The sequence below is a fragment of the Corvus cornix genome, chromosome Z (genome assembly GCF_000738735.6).
Source record: "Corvus cornix cornix isolate S_Up_H32 chromosome Z, ASM73873v5, whole genome shotgun sequence".
NCBI lineage: Eukaryota > Metazoa > Chordata > Aves > Passeriformes > Corvidae > Corvus > Corvus cornix.
In genome coordinates, this window is record NC_046357.1 from 64,537,046 (window position 1) to 64,556,026 (window position 18,981).

The window sequence follows — 18,981 nt, forward strand, 5'->3', positions numbered from 1 at the left end:
AGGAGACCCCAACACTGTAGTGAGATCCCTCCTGTCTTTTTTCAAAACAAACTTGAGGAACAATGTGAAAATTACACATAGATACACTCATGTACCTGAGTTTTTTTCCTTTTTTTTTTCAGAAAGAATAGTCCCTTGGTTACAATCATGGTATTGTTAAAGTAGGAGCTGTTATCAAGGGTGGCAATGTTATTAACAAATAATATCTTTTATTCCTATTCAAGAATATATATAAAATAATTGTTATTATCAATATTAACTTCTAGGGGGCACTAGTTAACTACCTAAGATGGTCAAAATAACTGATGTCCCAAACCAAGTCATATGAGATTGCACTGTTGATCATACTTCAGAAGTGGACCAGTGATGGTGGTAGTGGTAAAAGGAGACAGTGGAATACTGGAATTCAGGAATGGCCTCAAAATGCCAGTTAATACAACCCTTTTCCTAGAAGGGGACAGAAGGAGTGACTTCTGCACACTTAGATCTATTTGGATGCTACTGAATAGTAGGAAACACAATGTCACTATGATGAGAGACTCACTAGTTTACTCACCATCAGCAATGCTAGAGAGAAGTAGAGAGGGTAGCGATAGAAGAGCTGCACATTTCCCCTGCAATTCTGGACTCATGCTGTGCCCAAGGCTTCATTTAAAGTCAAGACTAAGTTTCCACATGCAGTCTCCTCTCTACCTTTGCCCCACCAGTATCTCAAGAAAAGACATGGCAGTTCAGGATGACAACCTAGGCATCCTTGCGCTGTTGTTCGTGCTTTTTGTTCAGCTTTAGGATCAACACACTTGGCTGTGCTCAGCCACAGAAGAGGATCAGCTTTGCTCTCTGTGGAGGGCAATCACCTACTTCAGGTACTTTCAGGCAGTCTGTATTACATTTCAGGATTAATTCTTTGGAATAGCTAGTTCCTCAGGTCAAGTATTTATGTGTTGGACAAGCACATCCAACTCAGCTTGTTTTCATGTTTCTCAGTAACAATGCATGCCAGCAGCAGACCATCGGAACCCCTGTTCAGGTCCATGATAGGTGATTTTTTTCAGGTTTGTTCCTGCCTTTGAAGAACCTTTTTTCTTGCAGTCTTGAGGAGAATAATACAGAAACCTTCCTGCAGTTGGAAAAGAGTTACAGCCATCATCTTTGCTGCTGTAAGTTAGGGCAAGTGCCCCTTTTGATCTGCCCTCTGGTGAGGAGTGGGGGCTGGGGTGACCTGTTCGTGTGAAATATGTCTCCTGCACCAGATTTCATGGCAGGTAATTTTGTTGGCATCCTCAAGAAAATCATCCTGTAATTTGAAGAGAACTTTAATTCCTAGAGCAGAGGTAGACCTCAGAGCCTGGGTAGCCATCCAGTACCTCTTGGGTAGACTAGTTCCTTACAAGTGAAAGAATGCAACCCCCAGAGTTTTCTCAGAAGGTAAAGTCAGGCTCCTGAACTTCTTCCATGGTGACTTGGTAGAAGAGCTGTAGAAATCCTGAGGTTTAGCACAGGGTTACATGGCAAGGTTCCTTTCTCTGCCTATGGAGCTTACCTTTCTGTTAGCAATTGTTTTACAGTGTTCATCCCTTCTTCCAAAGGCAATTGGGGGCTACAGGGCACAGCATTTTTCCATCTCCTGACACCAGATCTTAGGTGAGAATACTGCTTGGTTTCTTTGCACAAAATTTGTGTAGAAAGCAGTGGGCTACTAATTCAATGTTAAATTAGAGAAAATAATTGTGACCAAGATTTGCATGTGTCAGCTCATACATGCAGCCCTGATATGTCAACACTTGAAAGGGGGTTATTAAAAGAGGAAGAATTAATGAACTAATACCAGAATACTGAAACAAACAAACAAAACCCCAACTCAACCAATCAAAAAACCCCAACCCAAACTCAAAAAGAAACACATAAACAAAAACTCAAACCCCAACAAACCCCTGTAACTAACTGCCCTGTCAGAGAATCGGGCCGTCGTCTTCTGCACGCCTGCAGCAGTGCTGGATTTATCCTGTCTGCAGAGGTCTCCCCACTCCACAGAGAAGTCATGGGGAAGGCTGAGGGAGGGGGAACAGCCAGCATCTGCTAGGTTGCAGCTGGGCTCTCCATCAGATCTACAGGGCACAGTGGGAAGGCACTGGATGATTTTGTTCATCCAGCTTAAAGGAGGCATTTACAGTCATATCTGTAGCATGTTTTCATAAACTCACATACATACCTATTTTCACATGAATATGTGTCTTCTTTGCTTTCAATTCTTGACCATATTCTGACCAAATATGAGTTGCGTGAAGGCCGGAATAGGCAGTTACCATGTGAGACAAAGATGGAAACAAACTCAATATTAATTTAATTCATTTTAAAACTCACCCAAATTTCCTGAGAACTAAAACCTGGTTTTGCAGAACTAACCTGGAGAGTTTTCTGTATCTCTTTGCCTGTCTCTTTGCAAACCATCTGCAGAGCTTATTATTTCAGCACTCACATAATGTGAGATGTTCTAAATTCCTTATTTACAGGATTTGTCTCTTATCAAAACAAAACTACGCATTTAAACTTCTTCCTTATTTTCAACTTTCAACTTTTTAGCAGCTGTTGTTTGCTCTGTTGAGGGTGGCAGACTTTGGACCTGTCTGCTGGGGACACTGTGACTGTAAATGGTGTCAAGTTGCATTCCATCTTCCAGTGTCAGGTGCCTCTGCTCCACCTGAAATGGACAAAAAATGTACAGATCATTTTTTGTTCTCATCACACTGCTGATTCTTGTTTAAGCAACTCTCTGGCAAGTTCTCTTTCAGTGTTACAGATTTCCAACTTTCTATTGTGCCCACAAATACATAATACTTTTCCTCAGTTGCTTCAGTCTGGTTTTGCTAAAACAAATCTCATTTTGTCATACTGTGTTTCTAATCTCTCCCAATCTCTTTGTACAGCTGTTCTGCTCACACTTCTCCCAAATCATCAAATGCAGAAGGCATAACGTGCTTCTTGCTCCTCCTGCTAGGCTAGTGATGCAGATTAAGCCACCACAATAAAGGGCCCCTGAACAGATGTATCTGGTTGGACTGGAAAATTCTCATGATAAATTTGCAAGAATGAGTGCATGGCGGTGGAGTGGGGCAAGCCATTTCCAGGGCCAGCCCCTGCCTGCTCCCACCTCCTCACTGCCAAGGGATTGTAACTGTCTGACTCCAAGTCTCACTCACCCTTGGGACTAGAGAAAAGTTGCCTTTCCAGCAAAATGCCCAAGAGCAACGCAGGGGTGCTGCACGATGACTGCCAGACAGAGCAGGTGGCTTTTCATGCCTCAGAGAAAGGTGTGATACCATAGCCAGGAAGTAGAGAAGGATCTTTCCTAATCTGCCAGTTCCGCCATGACGTGCAAATGAAATCTCGTATCTTCACCTCAGTAAAGTTAACATGGCTCAATGAGGAAGGACAGCATTACTGGGGGAGCATGAGCTACCCTTCCAGCTCTGCAGCTAGCCAAAGCTCTAGAGAATGCAGCAAGGGCTGCTTCTGCAGCAGTGCTAAAACCATTAAGTGAAAAGCTGAAAAAAAATTACCAGTACGTCTATTAGAAATACCTCTTAGCTACTTACATTCAAATCAGCACTTAAAGATTCCAAAGCACACATACAGCTTTGAAATAAATGTTACCCCTTATATTATCTAAATAATAATCCTGCAAATGAGTGTAATGGTGTTTGGAGTACATGGAGATTGAGGTTTGTCATTCATGGCTGAATGTATTTAATATAATCTGCTCAAGTATAATGAGGCCCTTATTTATAGGTCTCTGCATAGAAGTCCTTGAAGGGCAGTTTTGTATTGCAAGAACTATTTAAAAAGGCAGTTTATTTTTTATGGTGTTGGCTAACCAAACATACATAGACATGGTTCTCAAGAAGAATGGCTACCACTCACCAAGTGGCACAGGGTGAAGCAACAAGGCACCGGTGGATAAAATGATAGAGAGAAAAAAAGGTCAATCAAGCTTGCCTGCCATGCCCCCACTCGCTTTAAGGCCCCAGGTGAAGTGCTCACAGCAGGTACCAACTACCTAAAGACTCCTGTTTTCCCTAATAACCCTCTCATTCTTGAGATCTCTTCAAGAATGATGCATAGGGTGGGAGTTTTGGTGTGTGGAAACATGCTTTTTCTTTCAACAGGAAAAACTGAAAATAGTTAAGGAAATGGAACGCTTACAACAGAAGTTTTGAGAATTCATTAATCACCTGTAGTAAGGAACCATCTGATATATTGACAAAGGTTTGTTGTACTGGGTTTATATAGCCAGGTTTTGGTAGCTGGAGTGCCACAGGGGTGGCTTCTGTGAGAAGATGCCAGATGCTTCTCCACATCCAGTGCCAGCTGGCTCCAAGACAGACCCCCTGCTGGCCAAGGCCGAGCCCATCAGTGATGGTGATAGCTCTTTGGGCATAATTATCACTGCATCCCGCAGTGGTAGGGAGGAGGAGAGAGATCCAGCAGGCAGGAATTGTGCAGCAAGATTGATTTATTTAATTATTTTACAAACTCTTTTATAGACTTTTTTCTTCATAGTCTAATTGGACAAAAGATCAGCCACCCCCTGGGGTGATTGGCTAAAATCCTAAAACATCCATTGTCAAAATATTTTTCTATTATACCATAAACATAGTTCTACAAGGTCGCAGGTGTTCATAGCTTATAGAACTTCTGCTAATATCTTCATGAGAGAGAAAAGTATCTCACGGCTTAGAAAGAAGCAGGAAATTTTCTTGCTAGCAGCATTTTTGTATCCACACGTAATACGTGTAAGAAGGGGGGAAAGCTGCTCAGCAACAGCAGCTAGAAGAGAGGAGGAGTGAGAACATTGGAGAGAAACAGCTCCACAGACACCAAAGTGGAGAAGGAGGGGGAGGAGGTGCCCAAAGTGCTGGAGCTGAGGTTCCCCTGCAGCCCATGGTGCAGCCCATGGTGAGACAGCTGTGCCCCTGCAGCCCAGGGAGGTCCATGGTGGAGCCGAGATCCACCTGCAGCCTGTGCAGGATGCCATGGCAGAGCAGGTGGATACACAAGGGAGGCTGTGACCCTGCTGGAAGCCCACTGTTGAGCAGTCTCCTGTGTATCGTAGAGACAGCATGCACAGGTCCTGCCAGGAGACTACTCCTGCCTGCTGGAGCAGGTTTGTTGGCAGAACTCATGGCCTTGTGGGGGACCCACAATGGACTGAAGAACCGCAGCCTATTGGAAGGATTCAAGGTAGAGAATTTGTGGAGGACTGTCTCCCACGCGATGGATCCCACACTGGAGCAAGGTAAGAGGAGGGAGGAGCAGCAGAAGCAACTTGTAATGGACTAACTACAACCCTCATTCCAGTCCTCCTGTGCTGCTGGTGGAGAGGAGGCAGAGAATTCAGTAGTGAAGTTGGGCCTGGGAAGAAGGGAGGGGAGAGGGAAGGTGTTTTAAGATTTGGGGTTTATTTTCTTGTTATCCTAGTCTGATTTGATTGACAGTAAATTGAACTAATCACTCTGAGCCTGTTTTGCCTGTGACAGTAACTGCTGAGTGATCTCTCCCTGTCCTTATCTCAACCCACCAGACTTTTCTCTCTCCCCATACCATCTGAGAAGGGAGTGACTGGGTTGTTTGGTGGGCATCTGGCATCCAGCCAGGATCAACCCACCACAGATGTATACAGCTGTAAGACAATACTACTTTGAGCATGACTTACTTATGTGCTTTGTTTTTGTTGCCTAACAACCTGTTAGGAAAACAAATGTGCTGTTTTACAAACAACTTTAAGAAGTGGTTACAATCCTCTTTGAAAAAAAAAAAAAACAACCCACCAACAAAATCTTGTGTTTACTGAGTAGTTTCTTACAGATAGGTTCCTAAATATTTGTGCAGGTAGCATGCAATTCTGCAGCTCCTTAAACAGCTAAAACCACTTTACTGTCCAGTGGTGCCCAAGGTACTGACACATTGGATGATGTTACACGAACTAAATAAAAATTGCAGCAACTGATGGAAAAAACAGCAACCAGGTGGCTCAGCTTTAACCAGCACTTCCCTTCAGTGCATGTGTGCACAAAGACACAACAGCCAAAGTGAAGTAAAACAGGCAGGAATTTTAAAAATTTACTTCCCCAGGCATTGCATTAAGTTGTGAATAGTAAAGGCTAATACTTCCACAATTCCAAACTGAAATACGAAACAAACCTAAACCTGGGTACCCCTTTCCTCTAATCTCACTGTGGTCATTTCTAAAAGCATTTAATGCAAAATCCTCCTTGCATGTCTTCCAACATTGCTCTTTGGCCCCTTACTTCTGTCCCTTGTCCCACACCAGGCCTTCAGACACAGGCCCAAGCATCAGCACATGAACTGAACAACTGAAGCATCTCTTTTTAGTGAGGAAATGTTTGTAATTGACACACCTGGGTGCCAGCAGAAGAGCAGGAAGGGATGAAGTTTACAGACCTGCATGCAGGCCGAGTCCACTGAGGAGAGCTGTCTGCAGCTGCAGTAAGAGCATGAATGCTTAAATGTTGTTTAGGCCAGCTTTGCTGGTGCCTTTCAAAGGCAGGAAGATGCCTGTAATATTTGGGCTGCTTTCCTTCCAGGAAACAGCTAGTCCTGTGTGTCAGGGACTGACGCCAAGGCTTGCATTAATTCACACCATGGTTGAACTGGACTTGTAACAGCCAGACTTCTCAGCCAAAAGTATGAGACACCAGGAGAAATGGACTAAAAAGCTATTTCTAGAATAACTTGAATTCTTCCAGCTGTATCAAGAAGATAAAACCTCTGCAAGTATGTCTTGTAAAAAATGCTTCCTTCAGTTGTTGCTCTTAGATGAATATTTTGTTGGTTGATTTCCATAATATAAAACTCTACACCAGTAACTCTCACCTTTTAAGTGGCAGACTCACTTACAAGTATGACAATGTATCTGGAAAAAGACAGTGACATATTTTACAGTCTTGAAAAAGTGCCAGATCTCTTATATATTCACTGACAGTCAGAGTTCAAAGGTGATGACAACATCATGCTTGGATATACTGAGAGTCAATCATCATCTGACCTGAAAAACAAATGCCAGCAGGAGTGTGTAGGGGGAGCTCAGGTCAGAGCTGGTATGCATGGTAAACCCCTTAATCCCAGCACTGGTGATAAATGCCATCCAGCATTACTAGGTGGAATTAAACTTGGCATCAGGGGGCATCAGAGGATACAAACACTTTTGGGAACCTCCTAACTATTTCCTGGGGAAGGGCCTGACTTCCACAGTATGAAGTACTTCAGGTGTCACCTCGTGGAGCTGGGAGTACCATTTAAGAGAACAAAATTCTAAGGGAAGTAATTATTCTTTTTTTTCTTTTTCTTCTTATTTTTTTTTTAAGTGCTTAATCATTAAGTCTACCCAAATAGGATTTTAAGCCAGAAGTGATATTCACTGACTTTAGTAAGATAGTCAAGTTAATTTTGTACTTTTCACTTATATTCACTAACACATACAAAATTTTGGTTCCTTTCAGCAATCTTCCTGATATGGCATACCACAACAGCCTACTTTACCATACAGCTAAAACTGGGGTCACTTTTCTTTAACAAGGCGTTTTAGCCCAGGAAAGTGAGGTTTTGGGGCAAAACTGAACATTACACAGAAATGCAGAGCTCAAAGCTTCATCTAACATTTTCTGAAGCTATAGGCAGTTAGTTTCTTTTGCTTACCAGGAAAATGGCAACTAAATAAATGCAGGCACTCCAAGTTGCATAATCTGACACTTGTATAGTGTCAGGGTGGTCAGATTCCTCCACAGGTTTCTGTCACTTAGAAAATGTTTTAATTTCTGATACACCAGATCTATTCAGGGGTGGGGGACGAAAACAAAAGAAAGAAGAAGAAATGTTTATTCCACATTACTCCTCTTATGCTTTTTTTGCAGGTATTAAAGTACCTCTGGTGACTCTTGCTGTGTCATCAGTACCCAGACTACCAGACTAGTTGCTTTAAACCCTTTTATGATAGCTGCACATCCAGCAATCCCATCACTCCCACTGGTTTTTGCAGGGAGAAACAGAAACCTGTTCCAGCATGGAAAATAACAGTCATGGCCCTCTGCTCTGGAAAGCTATATTCATGGGCATTTTACATTCTTTTTTTAGCTCCATTATGTACAAAGAGGGAGTTAGGCTATAGTTTGTACAAATAGCACGTGCAAATGAAGCTCAGTAGCAAGGTAAGACCACAGCAACAGAGACCATCGTTTAAAAACTATTTTGGGGGTAAAGATCCACTAGACATGTTACTAATTAACCTATTTCCTATGGCAATACAGAGGCACTACTGAAGAGAACATTTATCAGACGGCTCAGCATACTCTTTATCAGTCAGACTTTGGAGCATAATCTACATGCTTTAAAACTGCCATCATAGCCTCACAGAATCACAGCATATCTCAAGTTGGAACGGACACATGAAGTCCAAGTCGGAACGGACACATGAAGTCCAACTCCCCACTCCTCTAAAGACTACCTAAAACTACTGTCATAAGATAAAAGTCAAGAGTTAAATGTGTGATCACTAACACCCTTAAAAAAGCACAAGTAGTCTGGCTTTGGTCAACCCAGTGCTAAATAAAAATTACATTCTTGGTAAAACTGAAATTAGAAACCTTCTCGTGTTCCGAATTCTGTCCTGGCAGTATGTCTCTCCGCTAGACAAGAATTTAATCCATGAGATACAGGCAAGCATGTATAAGTAACTGAACTGGATTTTCTGTAAAATTAGATTAAGTTCTGGAGAAAGATTAAAGCAGTCATCCATTTTCTCCACTTCATCAGCTTGATTTGTTTATCTCTAGCACCACGTGTATTTTAAACTCATGAAGACAAGAACAGATTCTTGCCTTTGCTTTCCAGACAGTTGTTCAACTGGGGTAGGAGATGGCAGATCAACAGATCTGAAAAAGACTCAAAAGCAACTCTTGCCATGCCCAAGCCAGGGAGATCCAACTTGCACTAATTCTGTTTAATGATAAAACCACCCAGATCCTAAGGGAATGAGGAATTCATTGGGAAGCTGGCACTGCAGTTGTGTACTATGTACGATGCAATCTCAGGTCATTCGGTGGGTGCCTCACAATTCAGCTCCCTATTACACAGGACAGCCTGCACTCACTGACAGATGGCAAAGTGAGTGACGTTTTTCTGGTTTTTTGTTTGTTTGTTTTTTCAGCTGCTGCTCTCTTTGCTGTCAGTCTTGTGTCAGAGGGAAGACCTTATTTTCACAGTGATTTGGCTTGTTGGGTGACATACCTCTATACCTATAGCATGTAGCATCGAGGTGAGAGAGCATCCACAATTTATTAGATGCCAAGTGAAAAGTGAGAAGAGAAGCTGGCCAGAGAAGTGCAAGAGTAAAAACTGACTGACCTCAAGGGGTGGGGGGGCTTGTTTGGGACCACTGTGCTATGTCCCCCCCAACAGAGATACTTCACCTGCCCTTTGTCCAGGAGACACTCGCAAGCACTGGGGTACTAGCCTAGCACTGGTCATCACACCGTACCTGCAGTGCTGGACCAAACCAGGTCTGACAGAGCTCACAGAAACTTCTTGGCAGGCCAAGTCACCCAGTCAATGTAGGCCAAGTGAGAATGGCTTCAGTGAGTCCCTATTTCAAAGGGACTTTGTAGGAAAAGCTGTTTGATAAGGACTTAGGGAGAGAAGGACAAAGGGCAGAGTGTAACAGAACTGTTCAGATCCCTTGAAGGAAGGCACTGAGGTGTGTTTCTGTCTCATCAGGTAGGTCAGAACTGACAAGGATACATAGGCACTAGCTTAGGACTTGCTTCAATGCCACCTAAAAGCTTCGATGCCATCTAAAAAGCATCCCATTCACCAAGCTGCCAGGATTGTTTGCAAGATAAAGCTCAAACGCTTTTATTTCAGTTGATAGATACTTTTCAGTTCAAGTAAACTGCTTGAACATAGTCCTTCAACACCTCCCCAAGATGCTTCACAAGGCTGAGAGGTCACCTCTTAACCAAACAGCAAAGGGTGCAGCCTTGGCAACATGTGCAAGACCAGCAAAGGCGGATCATCTTGGGCAAAGTTCCTCCAGTCATCAGGAAAAGCCTCATGTGGGCACTGTCCAGTCCTCCCTGCCATGATTTACCAATTTAGCTTGTTTTCCTGCTGCAGTTGTAATGTGCAGCATTTCTGGATGATGACAAATCACAAGTAAAACAGGAGAGGAGTAAAACAGCATAATGAAATTTTATTCTGAAAATACGGCAAGAGTCTAAGGCACTTCAAACATTTCAATACACTTGACTAAAGTGAATGTGACAAGGTAATAGCATTCCATAAATACTCACCAAGAACTACACTCAATTCCACTCAAGGGGAATATACAGCTGGTACCTCTAATTTTATTCTCCAATAAACATATATGGAGCTTATAGACTGACACAGTTAATAAAAATATGGTAACAGGACATGTAATTCTTCATGTAGGTTTTAATTATTAAGGAATATAAAATGTTGAAAATACTGTGTGAGTTAATTTTATAGATACTAGTATCTTTTATATAAAAAGTTATACATTATCCCCAATTAGCAACAACTTACTTAGTGAACTTCAGACCTGACAAGAGGCTCTATCCCCATTACCTACCCACTCACCCACCAGCTCAAGATCCATGGAGCTGACTACATAAGCAACTGCAACTTCTGAATTTCAAAGTAATTAAAAACATGAAAATCATGTTGGAATGAAATTTATGAGAAGTTTACTGTGATGAAGTCTAGGCACAGTAAATACATTTTAGAATGACTAGAAATAAGCCACTGGGATACCCCTGCATTGACAGCTTTAGAAGTCTTAGTTTGCACATAACATACGAAAGGATAATCTACAACAAAGAAAAACAGGATTTATGCCAGTGTACAGAAAGATGAGTATGTGAGCAAAAGAACAGTTCTGGCTAAGGTTCTCCACTGAGCACTACTTTATGCTTGCTTCAAGTTTACAGTTTTCTATCTTTAGCACTAGATCTCTGCTTTCACTTCGCTGGTGAGTTCAGGCACAAGACAATTACATTCAGTATCTGTCTCAGTAAAACAGTAACATTTAGCAGCTTAAAGATGGCGTAGAGATTTTTTACAGACATTTATACGCTACTACTCAAACGTGGCTCTGTGGGTGGGACCAGGAGATGTCCTTCTGCTAAGCCTAGGAGTGCCCTAAAAAAGAAGAAAGAAGAGTTAATCAAAATGAAATTATTCCAGCCAGCTGATAGAAAACACAACACTCAAAGTTACTCTGTTCAATTCCTTACCTTTAATTGTACAGATAATTTCTTTTTTTTTATTTTAGGAAGCAAAGTGCCAGCTATCGTACAGCCTTTTAACTGAGAGCATACGTTGTTTAGACAGTGAAATGTTCAGCAGCAGTTTATCAGGAGAGTGAGTCAGGGCTAGAGAAGAGGTGGATAGCTGCCAAAACGCCTAGGACAGCTATGTTTCAGTTTCCAGGTCAATAATTATCATTAAAATGATACAACAGCACCTCTGCGCACTAGCCAGAATCAGTGAAGCTTGCTAGTGAGCTATCTGTACCCCTTGGTAATTGGGAGGAGAAGCAGGAACTATCCCCCAGCCAGGCTTCAACCTTCTGCAGTCACCATGTATTTTAAAACGCACATTCCACTTAGCAGCACAGAAATTATCTTATGAATAAACTCAAAATTTCATGTGCTGTACTGCTGTACAGCTGTCAGGGAGTACACTTCTTGTTTACATTTCACTATATTGATCAGCAGCAGCAAGGCAGAACATAAACTACAGAAGGCTGTGTACTAACCGGTGACTGGGTTTTGGAAAAGTTGACATGGGCATAAAGGAGAACCGCTATATCCTTATGTCCAGCTTCCAGGGCTATTGAAAGTGCTGTGCTGCCATCCTGAGAGAAGAAAGGAAGAAACAAGAGAATTAGTGCTTGTACGCTTTAACAGACCTCTTAAAAGCCCTATCAGCCCACAGAGAAGTGAAGTTATTAAGTGGAGGCCCTACTGCTCATACAGACATTAATTTACAGTCTTGTTTAATTTCTTTTGTTTTAAGGCTTGCACTGCTGTTTTATGAGGCAGTCCAATTGTCAGAGCCTCATAATTTCTCTCAACAAGGAGTCTCGATTATTGCTGTGGAAGAATGAGCACACCATTATCACAATAACGTTACCATGTAGTGCTGTGTAAGACCAGAAGATTGGGCTGTCTCAGAGAAACTACAGTGTCAGTAAAAAAGCAGAAGAGATGATAAGGGAGGGAAGAATGCTAGTCAAATATAATGGTAATTGCTGTGTTAAAATGATAATTTTTGTGGTATAGCTCCCATCAACACTAAGAGGAATTGCATTCATAATTTCAAATGCTCCTTGATGGAAGTCTAAATACAAACAAATGGACTTTCCTAGTCAAATACTGCCACCTCAGTTTCTCAGAAGATACTATTGCTTTCAAAAACCCCAGCTCTTGAGGGTTCTAGAAGCAAAAAGTGCTTGAGCTGGAAGAGTGTTTTACTGATCTGCTGGTTTTCATTTGGACCATGTTTGGTCCAGGAAGAAGCAGATGTCAGGAAACCTGTGATGTGAACCTGCTGCTTGGTTCACTGCCGGGCTTTTGGCTGTTGCGCACAGAAGTTTCTACAAATAATGCCAGTATTTGAAATGTCTCACGGGGATGGAGCACACATTCCAGCCACTGCTGTAGCACTGGTATGGGAACAGCTGGCCCCAGTTCTTAAATGGTAAACCCTTTTTCCAGCATGGTACACAATGGACAGCGTCCACATGGAAAGTCTTATGAGACTAAAGGGAGCAATTATCCATAAATCTCATTGTCCTGAGCAGACAGGGAGCTAGAAGAGCTGTCTACTAGAATGCGATATAATGCAGGACGAATGCACAGCACTCACTTTCCAGTCAACACAAGTTCTTAAAGAGAGGTGCTGAAATCACTGTGGCACATGCTAGTGGGATGATGCTCAGCTAACTACTGATCATGCAGACTGGAAGAGGGTCACTGTGACACTCAGAATGGCATGGGGAATGCTAAAAATCTCAATCTCACAGCACAGACAAATCCATGAATAAGCAGCAGTCAACCTGTGCTTGGGAAACTATCACACTGGCCACAGGAATAGTTAAGTATCATGTCCCCATAAAGACTGTTAATTAGTGATTTCATATCTAATAGTGCTAACAGCATCCAAGCAGCAATAATCTAGACTGCCCCCAAAAATGTTTGTTAGACTGAGGTCCTCTTATATTTTCCCCTCAGGCCAGATGTTACACACTGCTAGCACTACAAGCAACTGAGCTGCCTCCTGCAGCAGGTGACTGAATGAAGAGAAATTATGTCTTTGCCTCTCTGCAACAGCTTCAACAAATAACCACCCATTGCCCTCCCAAATCCCAAACCCAGGCTCCATTTCAGTGTTCACTAGGAAAAGCAATAGGAAGAACAGAGAAGTATTCAAGAAATGTTGTTAACAAGAACATAGTACTGGCAAGAAACAAGCTAAGTCAATGTTTTCAAGCTTGAGAAATCTATATATCAAATTGTCTGCTGATGGTGTAGGCTGCAATGATCCCTGCAAACAAGAAATATGCAGGTGTCTCACTTGGCACTGAAGTCACAGTCTGTATCTGTTTATTGTCAGGACAGTGTAGCTTCATGGCTAAGACTGAACCTATGGTCTCAAAAGTCATGTGTGACAAAAACACAGTGTGAACATCCTGTCAAGAGAACTGTAGCACTGATGTTTGCCATGGGCACAGAGAAGTAACACAGCGAGGCCTTAACTCACCAGATAGGGTCCTAACCGAAAACTGGAAAACTCCTTTGAAAGGGGAAAGGAATGTCAGAGGGAAAGATGTTTTACTATGAGCTAACCATTTTTTTTTTCTCTTCTGGCCACTAGACACCTACAGCTAACCATAGAAATAGCTACCAGGTAGGTCTGTTAGAAAAGTAAAAATACTAGCCAAATAATCTCAGCACTTGCTACCATTAAGCAGAAGATTCATGCAGCTGGTACTTTGGCACTCTGAGTCAGACATTCACCCAAGCAGATTTCAGAAGCACTGAAAGGCAACTCACATTGTCCTCCAGAGTGCTGTTACACCCAGGCTGAGCCAGCAGAAGCTTAACAATCTCCACATGTCCGTGCTCACTAGCGCACATCAGAGCTGTAGAGCCCTCATCATCCTGGATATTGACATCTGCACCACAGGCCAATAAAGCTTTAACCATGTCTATCCGGCCATGACTCACAGCTAGCATCAGTGCAGTCTGACCAGCCTGCATGGAGAGAAGAGGAAAACCCAAGTCACTACAGAGACAATCAGTGACAAAGCATGAACACTTTATTTTTTAGGACACTGTGTTTCTTCTGGGGAAAAAAAAAAAAATGTTATTTTGAACAGTACTCTCAAGGCTTTGACTGCCATTATTTAAACATCTTTTATGGGTCATATATCCCACATTCACATAGATATTTATTGAATTAATGGAAGATATCCAATCTATTTTCAGACAACTGTAGTTTTTTCAAAGGAGCAAAATGCTGCAGAATTTGTAAATGCCACCCAAAATTCAGTAATTCAGTTCTTTCACACAATAATCAACCTTCACTTTTAGAAGAGGTCCCGACCTGAGGCTCAACCATTCTTCCACACCTCCATTTTGTATACCGCAATCAAAAACATACATAAAAACCCCACAGATGAAGAAAGCAAATGAGAACAACATTTGAGCCGACAGAACAGGGATGGGAGCATGGAAGGAACAGTAAAAAGGCAAGAGGAGTACAGCAGTAAGAACTGTGCCTCCTGAACCGTTTGACTGACCTGGCTGGCTTTAGCATTCACGTCCCCACAGCTGAACAGTTCCTCCACTGTCCTCATGTCCTTCTCTGCTTCCACAGCTGCAAGTGCAGCAAGCATGATGGGGGTATAACCAGCCTTGTTCTGATGATTTACATTACAGACATCTGCAGAGGGATGACATAATTTCTTCAGAAAGCAAGAACCCAAAAAGCAGTAATTGTGCTAATCAACTGAATAAACTGTCAGTAGAGCGGCCTATAAAAAGAAAAAGTAGCAACTGGTTTCATAATGGATGCAATTCAAGGGAAGGTGGAGAAGAAAAAAATAAACAGAGGAGCTCTTGAACCTGAGAAAGAAAAGAATTCTTTTGCACTATGTGTACAACACAAGAGACAGCACAAAGACATTTTATATGTTATCATTTAGAGCTTTATTAGTATATATTTTTTTCCTTTTTTAAAAGCAAGTGATCTGAAATTTGACATGATATTCAGAAACACTGTCAGGACAGTCCTTAAGCTCTTCTCCTAAGGGCATTCACACTGCAGAATAAAAATGGTCCAGCAACATGGTCAGTGGAAAAGCTATTTCTCTTCAGCACAAACATCTTCCTGCAACTGGTGTTATTTTAAAAATCTCCAAGTGTATTTCAACGTGTTTCGGAGCTGCCAAAAAAACTCCCCTTTAAGTTAAAGACTGCTGCCAGTTCCACAGTGTATTTGACCATGAACAAAACTGCTCTGGCAGCAAACACAGGCAAGTCCTCTGACCAGTGCCAGCAACTGACAAGAGTTCTCCTTTTTGTTCAAACCTTGCCTCCAGTCTGTCTCTGTTCCTAAAATTCTGCAGAAATTCAGCAGTGCTTATTTGTTTACTGGGCAGCAGAGTTTTCAGTGTGCTCATCATATTGGAAAGCAGGGACTCAGATTTACGTAAACACTATCTGTAGACTAGGGGTTAAACTGCACCACAGGTATCTTAACAAGCAAAAGTGGTTTAGGAAATTTTTCAGACTTAACGACAAAAGATTTTTTTTTTTCAGTGAAAACAACACTTCAGAAGCAATGCAAGTGCAGATGGAAGATACTGCAAATTTTTTCATGTTTGGTAGACATCAGTGATGATACCTTATACCCAGTAGACCAGTACTACTTTCAGACATCACTTCTGTGAAGCCACTGAAGCCAGAGAACACAATACTCTGCTACATGCATTATGTCATGAGTAATGAATAACTTGTAGAAGTGGTGTGTTCCTACTCTGACTAGACTACTTCAGCAGAGTTTTCTGAGGTCACAGTCAGCTCCTTCTCTATGTGGCTAATGAGCGAAACTGTTCTCCTGTTTGTTCTCTTGGTGAATTTGCTTCATGCTATGGAGGATTCTCTCATCTTGTCCACTCTTCCCACCAAACACAGACACAGAGTTCTTGGACTAAGAATCTACCTGTGATACAACCACACTGCAAAGCTGACCATAGTGACCATTCAGACACAGTCCAGAGGAAGTTTGTTGAAATCTGAAGGAATCTGCCTATTTGCAAACATTTCCAAGTACTGGCATGAGCAGTGTTCTCCTGCAGAGAGAAGTACCTGGGCACTAGTCACAATTGTTAGATTTTACAGGTAACACCCCTGGTGTTCTCACAGGCATACACTAGCAGCTATAACCTACAGTTATAGGTTATATACTAGAGTCCTGACTTACAGGAAGAGATGAGCATGTTCCTGCTACTCTGAGACACCTAGGGAAGCAGAGGGGCAGCTCCCTCCCACCACACTGTGCTGCAGAGTCAGCCTGCCCCATTTCACCATGCTTCTGACATTCCCTGCATTCCCCTGCTGTGACTCACTCTTCCCAAACACAGACAGCCTTCAAAAGGACCAGAGATTTCAAAGCGCTCACTTTCCTGCTGAGGAAGTCTCTCCATGTGTGACACATGTGCTAGGTTATCAAAGCTGAGATTTGTATCATTAATATCCTTGTTTATCTGATGCTACCCTTCTGGATTTATTAATATTGCTTGGCTTACACTCCAGACATGTCACTGGCCTAGTTAAGCTTTCACAACCAACTGTGACAGGTTTTTCAACTAGTTTAGAAAAACAAACTTCACTCAGGGAGCAAAACCAGGATTAAACAGATTAAACATCCAGCCTGGGACCAGTTTCAGTGTGTGATACCTTCTCCTGGATGCCATCTGGCACACTGCATGTGGGGAGCAGATGCTCCAGACTCTCCCCTTTGCCACTACTCTCTCTGCATGTGTGTTTCAAGGGGATCAAGAAAAGGAAGCAACAAAAGCAACTACATGAAGCAGCATCACATTGCTTATGGACTAGGAAAAGGCTCTTCTGAGACAGAATGCCATATTGCTCCAGTTTCTCAGGAAAGCAGCACATGTGGTGGCCAGAAAAAGCTTCTGCACTGCTCTAGATAAAGCTAGACTAGTTTGCATGTTCAAGATAGGTACTGAGGTGTACTTCAATGCATCTTCCTCCATCAGCACCCTACAGAGTGCTGAGCAGCAGCTGTGCTGCCTCCCAAGAAAACTGCTGGAGGCTGGTGCTGCTGAACTTGGGACTACAGTCCAAGAGTCAGGAATCTACCTATCTCAACTCTGTATATAATTCACTTAAGTGTTTTTTTAACTTCTTCAAGAAGCATCACCTCCAAAGCTAGTACTAGAAACAAAGATTCTAGACCACCTAAGTGAGCCACCATATAACAGTTAACAGTTAGAACGCCTGCTGGAAGAAGACCAAACTTGACCTCTAGCCCATCAAGGATTCACCCATGAGAATTGCAAACCCAAGAATAATTAAAAAAAAAAAAAAAAAGCAAACCTACTTGCATCCAGAAGAAGCTTCACAATTTCGAAGTTAGAATGTGAGACACTGTAATGCAGAGCTGTGTTGCCGTTTCCATCTGCCATGTTGATGATATGTCTGAGGACAGCAGGAGAAATCTCTTCAAAAGCAGTTATGTAGTCTCCAACCATTTCAGGGACAGCTGACTTCTGACTTGAGACACGAAACCATTCATGCTGGATGGTATTTAAACAAAACCTCTGCCGAAACCAAGACAGAAAAATTTACATATGGACAATCTATTTAAAGGATTTTCCATCCCACAAGTCAGCAATGCAGGTCAAGCCTTTTTTAGTCCAATGTGGGAAGAAAGTATTCAACACACAAACAAGATGTACAGACTGAAGCTTCCCCTCTGACTACAGCCCACTTTAAAACACCAGTTGTTTACTTCCTCTCACTTCACCTGACTTTCAGGAATGGTTCACCTCTGAGGGCACAGAATTTTAGGATGAGAATACTCCCAGAATTAATGGTTATCAAATACTGGTGAACAGAAAAAAAGAGTTGCATAACGATTTCCATCACATACTTAACTAAGCTTATGAATCACTGATAAACTCAAGACTTTCTCACTGGACTTAAACAGCATGCTAAGTCAATTAGGCCCAGTTCCGAGGCACAAATTATCAAATGCACAAAGTATATGAGAACTGGCTGGACAGCAGTTCTGAAGAAGAAGAGCAGAGCATTACAGATGATTACAAACTGAACCCAAGACAACAACATCACACTGTAATGTAAAAGGTAAATACTGTTTTGGGGTGAATAAACAGATTTATAGCTTGCATGGCATGTGATGCAGTCCCTTCCTTCTGCCTAGTACTGTGAAGACAACAGGTGGACTCCTTTTTCTGGTCTGATCACTGAACAACGCAAAATATTTGGTTGAAACAGTTTCGAAGATAAGCAGCAAGGATGAACCGAAGTCAAGGAAATCTGACCTACTGGACAGACAGGAAGGACTGGAGATGCTCTGCTGGAAGAACTGCTGGGGAAAGAAACCCTGTAACATCTGTTGCAGAAAAAAGAAAAAAAAGAAAGAACCCGTTCTTCACCTGAGGGCTGGCTGGCTGCAGTAATGAGATTTCAGTTTCAATGAGAAGACGCGGGCTACACATTCAGGACAAACTTTCCCATTGGCATGGACTGAGACTGGAGGACTAGGTGACCTGTCTGTTGTGACAGGGTAGGTAGAGCAGATCTCACTGTCAGCCAAGAAGGCTCCCACAGT

General features: G+C 42.3%; 1 protein-coding gene and 1 long non-coding RNA gene across 5 annotated transcripts in view; both read right to left on the reverse strand.

Moving 5' to 3' along the window:
- Nucleotides 1-212: 212 nt before the first annotated feature.
- On the reverse strand, nucleotides 213-4,470 carry LOC104685154. Its single transcript, XR_751061.4, has 2 exons — nucleotides 2,407-4,470; nucleotides 213-2,263 (listed from the first exon to the last, which is right to left on the reverse strand). It is a non-coding gene; the product is annotated as an uncharacterized LOC104685154 (long non-coding RNA).
- A 5,774-nt stretch (nucleotides 4,471-10,244) lies between these two features.
- Nucleotides 10,245-18,981, reverse strand: part of KANK1 (KN motif and ankyrin repeat domains 1) — a 129,476-nt gene continuing 120,739 nt past the window's right edge. For all 4 annotated transcript variants that reach the window (XM_039566917.1, XM_039566918.1, XM_039566919.1 and 1 more), the window contains 5 exons: nucleotides 17,728-17,947; nucleotides 14,900-15,042; nucleotides 14,151-14,351; nucleotides 11,852-11,950; nucleotides 10,245-11,232 (listed from right to left, as the gene is read on the reverse strand). In XM_039566917.1, the coding sequence (XP_039422851.1) occupies nucleotides 11,170-11,232; nucleotides 11,852-11,950; nucleotides 14,151-14,351; nucleotides 14,900-15,042; nucleotides 17,728-17,947 (726 nt within the window). In that variant the 3' untranslated portion in view covers nucleotides 10,245-11,169. The remainder of the gene's footprint in view (nucleotides 11,233-11,851; nucleotides 11,951-14,150; nucleotides 14,352-14,899; nucleotides 15,043-17,727; nucleotides 17,948-18,981) is intronic.